Here is a 10,000-nt window from a genome sequence, read left to right as displayed (position 1 = left end):
GTGATAAAAAATGGAATAGGTAAAGGCCTCAGTGTAAGATTTGCCTGATGATACTTTCTTTACACTAAGTATGATAGTTGAAATGAAATCTAGAAAAATATTCTTTGGTGTGTACTGCCCTACACAAGACTTGTAGAATCAAAAAACAAAAAAAAAAAAAAAAAAAAAAAAAAAAAAAAAAAAAAAAAAAAAAAAAAAAACATGCAACAATTATAAGCAAAATTATGATTCCTGAGAACGAGTATATAATGAAAAATTAACTCCGGAAAAAAATAACTAAAAACGCATAAAAGAGTAACTACAACCAATCCCAGGAAGAGATAACAGCAGATACCGACTTACGCATTCACACTTTCAGATTTCTGGACGAGTCCCCCAGGTGGTTGATACAACGAGGCCGTGAAGAAGAGGCAATCCAGGTGCTAAATAGAGCTGTGAAATTAAATAAATCAAAGCTGTCTACACCTCTTGACTTCACAGTCCGAAAATTATCCCAGGTTTGTAATAAAAAAGAAAAAAATCGGTACATATGGATAGAAAAAGCTGGTATAAAGACTGGAAAAGTTAAATCAGATTAGATAACGTGCACTTCAATTATAGATGCACAAATACTTCCCCCAACACAAACACACACACACACACACACACATATATATATATATAAATATATATATATATATATATAAAATATATATATATATATATATATATATATATATATATATATATATATATATATATTTATATATATATATATATATATATATATATATATATATATATATATATATATATATATATATATATATATATATATATATATATATATATGTGTGTGTGTGGAGAGAGAGAGAGAGAGAGAGAGAGAGAGAGAGAGAGAGAGAGAGAGAGAGAGAGAGAGAGAGAGAGAGAGATAGCTGCATGTTGTTAAATTCCACTTTGTGTCGTCATGCTAAATTATATCAAAACAAAGAAAGGATCATTCAAAGCATTCTAATGATGGCAAAACTTCCCCTCCCCAGGCAGGCACTTCATCTGAGAGACGAACCGCGGATGGTGAGGAAACATCCTCGAGATCTGCACTGCGAGAGTTGTTCAGATACATCCGGTCTCCCGCCATGAGACTGATTATCATTCTGACGACTCCTCTTTGGTTCATACAGTCCTTTCTTTACTTGAGCGTTTCCATCAATGCAAACAATTTTACCACGTAAGTTCTCACGTTATTATAAAAGCATCTAACCTTAGTTTACAATGGTTTACTTTCGTCTAGTGTTACTAATGACTTTGTAAGAAACATCCTTCTTTGTTTATAGTATTATTATTAAACCAGCAACTGAATAAACAATGTAGGATGGCCTTATAAACAAACACAGCTTACGCTATGCATTTTATTGCAGTATTATCAGATACTGGTATGATTAATGGTATTTAACAGATGACAGAGAGATTGGCAATTTTTTAAGATAACGAAGTTTTAAAATAGACATTTTACAACACCTCATGTCAAGTTTATGCATGATTATAAAGTAAACTTTCAAATATTTTTTATGAAAATCAATAGAGATTAGTCGAAATACAGACTATCTTGAACAAATATGTTTTTGCTTGAGCAACAAAATGATTTCACCAAATATTAAAATATATAGCACGGTAACAGAATTCAAATGCAGCCGTAGTTCTTTATTTCTTAGTAAAAAGGCTTCTTTTATTAATCAGAAACCGCCTCATTACATCTCTAATTTATAAAATGTGTACACAATACTGTAATATCTGGAATTATTTCTTCACGGAAGGGAAATGTTAACTTGAAAATATAACTGACTCTCACCTCGAGAACTTCTAACAGAAAAAATTACAAAATGTAACAAGACATGCAGTATATCTGGCTGTTTGTTTGATTTAGACACCCTAGTGGATTTCACCGCTTAATTGTGATCGTTGTTACTGAGGGTGCAAGCACTTTGGGCATTTTAAGTAGGACTACTTGATGTTGTGTCTGGTTTGCAGACTTACATCGTTTCGCTGTTGGTTTAATTGAGTCAGTCTTCCCTGTTGTTTACAAGAGAATGCTAATTTCTTCCTTATTGTTGGCCCGGTGTCTTTCTTTATGTACACCATACTTTCTTCATTCTCGTATATACAATCTATCACCTTGTAGAGGAAGGTTTTGCGTTCGGTGATGGTTGAAAAATACTCTTTATATTTATCCTCTTTTTTTTCTATAGGTCATCTTGGTGGTGTCATTTGGGGCTGAAATATGAGAGGCGAACAGGCATTTCGTTTTTATTTTTCTGTTCATCAGGAGTTCGATGGGTGTAAAGCCCTTTCCGAAAAGTGCTGAACGATATGCGAGTAGGCCAAGATAAGGGAGAAATAGCCTAGTGAGGAAAGGAAATAAAGAAATGAATAATTTACAAGAGAAGTAATAAACAATGAATATAAAATATTTCAAGAACAGTAAGAACATTGAAATATATTTCTTCATATTTAAAGTATAAAGAGAGACTTAAATTAGCCTGTTCAACATAATATTCATTGCAAGTTTGAATTTTTGAAGTTCTACCGATTTAATTACCTGATTAGGAAAATCACACCACAATTTGGTCATGGGTGAAATAAAACTTCTCAAATCTGTAGAGTATTGAACCCTATGATAGAGAAGGCCTGACTATTAAAATCAACTGCATATCTAGCATTACGAACAGGATGTACTCTCCGAAGATGTGAATAAAAGAATGGTCGTTTATGAAAAATCTTATGCAAAGTGCATAAAGAACTAACTGAACAACAATGCCAGAGATTAGTATCTAAATCAGGAATAAGAGATTTAATAGATCACTAGATCTTGTACAACCGATTAAGATGAGATTCAGCAGCAGGAGACCAGACAGGAGAACAATACTTGAAACAAGGCAAAATGAATACAAACTATCTTCTGGTGTAATCTACTACAATGACATATTACTTTCCTTCATGTTCAAATAAATCAGTACCGAACCGGTTCCACAGTCTTTTCGCTGGAAAAGTCAGACATAAGAGGCTCCCTCGGCTCTGGTCTCAACTTGATGCATGTATGATACCTAGTAACCAGAGCTTCGATTTGCTTCATAATGGGGGGACACCAAACTGAGTAACTTGCACGTCTTTGACACTTGGTGATAACCAGATAGCATTCATGTAAAGATTTAAGTATTTCTAACTGAAAAGATCATGGCATAAATCTATGGGTGCTGAACATCAGAAATCCTTGATTTTAGTATGGTTTCAAGAGTGGCTAAGAATGCATAACTAGAGGCCAATAGTCACGGAAATACGCAAACAGTTGTCTGAAAATAGCACTGGCCTCTTGAGTAACCTTAACTTTCCCTAGTTGAATTTCAAGTGTGCTTCTAAATATTCCTGAACTTCTTCTATCAACTGTAGACTACTGTTGTTGAGAGGCTCGTTGGAGCATGAGATAAAGTATTGGCTGTGCTTTACTGTATAACTGGAGGCTACTCCCTGAACATTGGTTATTTAATCTTAATATCTTGTGAGTTGAAGACGGAAACGGAGTATTCTAGCTGAAAGCTTTGATAAGTCTGTACTAGAGAGTAACAGAACTAACAGTCTGAGATGCATCCCTAGATCGAAGACTGTACCCAATACGCAGTTCTTGAATTTATTGCAGGCCCATATAACTGGTAAGATTGAAGGCTGTACCAAATACGTAGTCCTTGAATTTATCGTAGGCCCACGTACCTGATAAAGCTTCCTTCTCAACAACTACATATCTCTACTCAGTGTCACTTAGTGTTCTTGAAGCGTAAGCGATAGATCCTTGATTATCTGAATAATTAGGTTGGAGAAGACTGGCCTCATGTCCATCACGGCAGGCACCCTCAGGAATCCTGCTCCTCTAGTTAGAATCGTAAAGTGCGAATACATCCATAGACATGAGATTTTTTTTTCTTTAATTACCTAGGATGCTTCTTCTTGAGGCTGATCCAAGAACCAAGAACTTCTTCTTCATTGTCTGCATCTTTTCCCACTTTTATGTGGGGTTGATGTTTCTGGCTAGCGTTCTCCATCTACCTCTGTCCCACACTTCATCACCGGTTAATCCCTTTGATCGAAGGTCATCCTTAATACAGTCCATCCACCTTCGGTTTGTTCTCCCTCTCCTTCTCCTTCTCTGTACCTCCATTTCCATCACTTTCCTCTCAATATACTGTCCATCTCTTCTCATGACATGACCATACCACCTCAGTCTACTTTCTAATCTCACAATCTCTACTGACCATATTGGTTTTGGCTAATTTTTCATGGCCAGATGCCTTTCCTGCCGCCAACCCTCCCCATTTACTCGGGCTTAGGACTGGCACTAAGTTGAGGCTGGCTTGCCCCCTCAGTGACTGGGTTCCAAGAGCCAAGAACTTTAATTGACTATTTTTTTAGAGTTGCCTCTAGTCCTCACTGATACTAGCAAGGACTGGTATGAATTTGGCTGGTTGATTTACCATAATGTTAATATATTACAATTGGGTAATAATAGTCAGTTTTGGAAATTCTTTAGCCATTGCTTTTCCTACGTTAGCCTTTATTCCGTCTTCATAGATAATATGTCCTAGGAATTTAATTTGCTTCTTATAGAACTCACACTCCTCGTTTAATGTAACTACAGCATCATATAGTCACTATAGAACTTTTCGGACATGATCGCCATGGATATCCTGTGAATGGCCATTGATGAGAATGTCCTTCACATGACAGATATCTCCTTCCAGTCCCTCTAAAATAATTAACATTGCCCTCTGGAAGATTTTAGGTGCAGATATAATTCTGAAAGCAAAATGATTAAAACGATACTGTCCGAATGGGGTTACAAATTTAGTCAACTCTTGATTCTTCATCAAATTTTATTTGCCAGAATTAGCATAAAATTTCATAAACGCTTTCCTTCCTATTAGCTTAACAAAATTTTCATCGACACTCCCCATCGAGTGTATTTCCCTCTTTACAGATTTGCTCAATTGCATAATGTCACGATGCCAGAAAACTCCATCAATTGCATAAGATCCACACAAATTCTCAAATCCCCATTACACTTCACTGTGGTAAGCTTTCTTGAGTGTCAATCAGTTACTGTAGTTATGGATATTGAGACATTCTGTTGGACCATATATTGTAATTTATTCTCTACTTTTGGAAGTGACGGATGAGGAACTCTTCTTGGCATATACAAGCAAAATGGTGCTGCATCATCATGCAACGATATTTTGTACTTTGATTTCAGCAACCCTTGACATTTAAAAATCTTTGGAAATTCATCTCGGAAGTTGAGCACCCTTTCAACATTATAAACTTCAGATCCAGGTATTAAATGTCCAAGGTTTTATCTCTTATTCTGAGTTTTGCATTTAGAATCTTACCTTTAATATGTGTGATATTTTTTCACCACCTAGTATAACAAATTTACATGTCATGAGTGAAAGCTATGGTGTCTTCTCAACGATGAATGTTGCTTGATCTAATATTGAGTTTAAATGTAGCTTTCTCGTCGTTTATTGGAACTTCAGCTGACAAAAATATTCATTCTCCCAATTGACTTCTCCAAGCCTATAGCATCCTTCTGTAAATTAATCAGTCATTATCGCTGGCTTCGTAAACCAATTTACTTACTCAGCACACTATTACATAATGTTCGATTCTATGACAATTTTGGTATTTTGCATCTTTAGCAGGACAGTTCTTCTTGTGGCGCGAGTACTCTGTCACACAGTTGCACTTCTATGAACTGGTTAATATTAGTCTCCTTCTCCCTGGTTGTTTCTGTTTCATTGACTCCTGTGCCTTATCATTCCTGCCTTTCCTGCTGACTGGCTTCATCTATGATGGTTTAGTCCTACTAGAATCCTTATAATTTTCTGTGTAGTCAACTGAGTTAGCTTTAGATTTTCCCTATTGAATGCATGGGCATTTGAGATATTTTCTAATTCCAGAACGATTTTGATTTAGAACAAGCCAAACTGATGAATGCATATTTCACAACCGTATTCAATAAGGAAGAATCAATGACCCTTCCTGAACCAGCGTTCGTGAAGTATCATTGACAATTTTGTCTCTAGTAAGAGATGTCCTGAGGCTCCCAAATTTGTGTGAATCAATATTTTCGCTACTTACCTGATTAGCAGAGTCAAAGACATACCTCTCATAAAGTATGTTGAACTGTGGTACACAGTGTCGGCATTAATTCTTGAAATATCGAAGCTATTTTCTTCTTGTCCCCAGAGGGAGTTCATAACTTTCTCACATTCAGCTCCTATAACTGTATAAAATATTACTGCAACAATTTCCACCTATTAGCCATCCTCCTCCCATTCCATATTTTTATATGTACACTTAGGTAAGTAACTATGAGGTCATAATCCCAGAAGTTTTTTAACTCTCTTTCTAATTTTCAATGGCATCTCCCATGAGGTTTTTGAGTTGAGCTGTATGAATTTGGTAAGTAGCTATCCTTACTTTCTTTGTGGGATTAGGTGCGGTATTTTTGTAGATTCTTAACCTAGTACATTTAAGAATTTTACCAAACGGTTATTAAAAAATCAGATTTTTCTTTAATTCAAACATTTCCCCATGCTGCAAAAAAAATCAGATCTTTTATATTTTTATTTCCCTGCGGAAAGATATCTAAAACTAGTAAAATCAATTTGCAATTTGAGAAACTTTCTCGGAATATTGTTTATAGGTATTAGTGATCTAGAAATATTTGGATTTTTTTATCACAACATTAGTAATACTGCTTTAGTGTGTGCCAAGACTGTGTGAACAGTGAAAGACTGATGGCATAACTTGCGGTAAAATCCTTGATTCAACATTATATTTTCAAACACCTCTGCCAAAAAGTTCTCAATAAATTCGTTTAATTAAGGCGTGAAAAACTGGTTCATCGTCAATATGATTATGAAATTGGAGAAAACGTTGCCACCATATAGGGTGGTCTTGTCAACTGACACAGATTTACCTCTGATTACAGTGTTACTTGATATCGGTATGACTGAGATGAATAGTAGATGATAGGTGGCAGAAAGACTACCAGAATGATGATAACAGCATTATACAACAAGGAAGTCTGAAGTTTACTTCAAAATATCTATCAATGCAAACTTTATCTGGTAAGTCTTCCTTTATATTAGCATTGTTATGAACACATACAGCTTGACCTCACAAGTCTTACATATACTACAATGTTGCCATAATGCAAAGAATTTTACATTCTGGGTCCTTTTCATCTAGAAATGTTCTCGGAGCAGTATTCTTTATGCAAGTCTTATGCAAAAAGTTTCCCTTGTTTTACTACAGAAATGATAACTTTACCACAAAAGATTTATTAATTCAAAGTTGCTAATATGTAAGTCTTTCATTCCGGTGTTACTAGCCAACAACTTTAACGAATAATCTTCACTAGTGCTTTACCATAACATAACTGTTAATGAGCATAATCTAGGTTATGTTTAGCATAACATAAGTATAGGAGATAGGCAAACTTTCATATTTTTTGAAAATTTGAGATATGTTGTCTTTTTCATTTGGTACTGTATTTCTGACTTGTGGAATCCTACATGGACTTTTACTTTTCCCACATATTTTCTTTATTTTCTTTAGTAACTTTTCTTGGTCTACCTATGGTCTGCAGACACAATAGTAGAACAGCAGAATCTTATTTCCTTCGAAAGAAGAATGCTAATGAGCAAAAATTCTACCAATTGGTAAGACATGATGATAATGCAGGGGCAGCAGTACGACAAAGTTCTCCGGTTTATGTTGGCATTGCTATGAACATAAACTACTTGATCTGATAAGTTTTCATATCAATGTTGCCATGAATGCAAAGAACGTTATATTCTAAGTCCTTTTTTTCATCTAGAAATGTCTTCGGTACAATATCCTTTATGCAAGTCTTATGGAAATATGTTCCTGTTATGGGCACTCATTTGCACCCTCATTTGCACCCTCAACTACTCATTGCTTATTGGTAGTGTCATTGAGTGTAAACTACTGCTCGTTCCGCGTTGGTGTCTTTATTTTCGAAGTCAGGTTTAACTTAGTCTAGCTGGTTCCTGGGCCTTAATGCATACGGTTGGATACATTTTGGCGTACACACGCCGGTTACTCCGGTGTTTTTTCATCAGCAGTGAGTGTCAGATTTATGGCAGTCTGTGCATTCATGTTTTGTAATTGTTTTCAATTGTGCATGATCAGAGACATAACACTTCCGTACTTTTACTACAGAAATACAAACTTTACCTCAAAAGACTTATTAATTCAATGTTGCTAACATGCAAATCCTTTATTTCAGTGTTGCTACCAAGTAATCTTCAATAGTGCTGTACCACAGCTTTACTGTTGTAGGACATTATCTGTGTTATGTTTAGCATAGCATATGTATAGGAGATAGGCTAACTTTCGCATTTGTTGAAAATTTAAGATATTTAGTCTTTTTCATTTGGTACTGTATTTCTTTCTTTGTGAGTCCCACATAAACATTTACTTTTTCCACCTATTTTCTTTTATCTTCTTCACAAACTTTTCTTATCCTACCTGTGTTCTACATACATAATAGTGGAACAACAGAATTTTATTTTAGGCAAAAGAATAATGCTAATGAGCAAAAGCTCTTCCATTTGCAAAGATATGATGATAATGTAGGAACTCGAAGGATACAGGGGCAGCAGAGCAACAAAGCTCTCTGCCTTTACCATAAAGTGATGCTTATTTTATCTATGTAACAATAAAGTTTTCCAGATAGCCAATGTATGCAGAAAACAAGACTGGGAAGGATATGTGGTCTAGAGAATTGCATAAAGAAAAGAAAAAGAAATTCGAAAATCTACATTTATAGACTTTTTTTTTTTTTTTTTTTTTAATTTATTTTTTTTTTTTTTTTAAGAACTTAGAGCTCTTTACGGGACTCTCTGAAATTTTGAAGACGCTGAATAAAACCCTTTTAGGTAAATCCTGCATACCATTATTATTAACTCCAGACCAATAATCCTTAATTTTTCAAGGAAATATTGATATTATTTATGTATAAGCTACACATATTTTCTATGAAATCCTATGGAAAGTTCTGTCAACATATAGATCATGCAAATTTTTGCAGAGTTTGAAAGTAAACCACAACTAAATTTTCCCTACACATCTCTACTTTCACAGCACCAGCCCGTTCTTATACTTGGCGTTAACAGGAGCCATGGATGCCTCTGCCATCATACTAAGTACACCGTTGGCCACCCGTCTTGGGAGAAAGACCATGGTTTTTGGCGGGATGTTCGGCGGGGCATTGTTCCTTCTGGTGGAACAATTTGTTCCTACAGGTAAGATGAGAAAAAAGAGAGTTTCTAAATGTTATTTACAATTATCATATTCAGATCATGCATGTACATTAAGATGAATCATATGCTGTATAATCAATTGATATTATCATTTCAATAAGTATGAAAATTATCCGTAGTCCATATAATCTTTCAAAAAAGTAATGGTTGAAATCTGCATGTACTTACAAGCATCATTCTAATATGTCTATAGAGATGAAAAGTATTAGATGCAATTTACAGCAAAAATTTCACGTTTCTTTTACTTTTGAAATGGACAAGCATTGTTCTCAAGTTTCCAATTAACATTAAATCTTATACATACCTTTGTAAACATGTGTTAAGGAGGAAAGTTGGTCACTTGTTATGTAGGATTTTATCATTGCAAAATATTGCATCTAGGAAAAAAATATTTAACGCTAAAACAATATTTCAGAATGAAATTAAATACATTATCATTATTATTATTATTATTATTATTATTATTATTATTATTATTATTATTATCATTATCATTATTATTATTATTATTATTATTATTATTATTATTATTATTATTATTATTATTATTATTATCATTATTATTATTATTATCATGACAATGGATAGTTGAAAGACCGTTGTTCTGATGGACATACAGG

The 10,000-nt window shown here is 34.4% G+C and overlaps 1 protein-coding gene across 1 annotated transcript in view; it reads left to right on the top strand.

Annotated features, from left to right (window-relative positions):
• LOC137642156 (organic cation transporter protein-like) overlaps positions 1 to 10,000 on the top strand; it is a 21,331-nt gene that overhangs the window by 4,758 nt on the left and 6,573 nt on the right. Inside the window, exons 7-9 of the mRNA XM_068374696.1 lie at positions 359 to 497; positions 1,023 to 1,210; positions 9,202 to 9,362. Coding sequence (XP_068230797.1) covers positions 359 to 497; positions 1,023 to 1,210; positions 9,202 to 9,362 — 488 coding nt within the window. The remainder of the gene's footprint in view (positions 1 to 358; positions 498 to 1,022; positions 1,211 to 9,201; positions 9,363 to 10,000) is intronic.

The sequence above is a fragment of the Palaemon carinicauda genome, chromosome 6 (assembly GCF_036898095.1).
Source record: "Palaemon carinicauda isolate YSFRI2023 chromosome 6, ASM3689809v2, whole genome shotgun sequence".
Taxonomy (NCBI): domain Eukaryota; kingdom Metazoa; phylum Arthropoda; class Malacostraca; order Decapoda; family Palaemonidae; genus Palaemon; species Palaemon carinicauda.
Note: the sequence above shows the minus strand (reverse complement) of the source record. Positions and strands in the feature narration are given on the sequence as shown.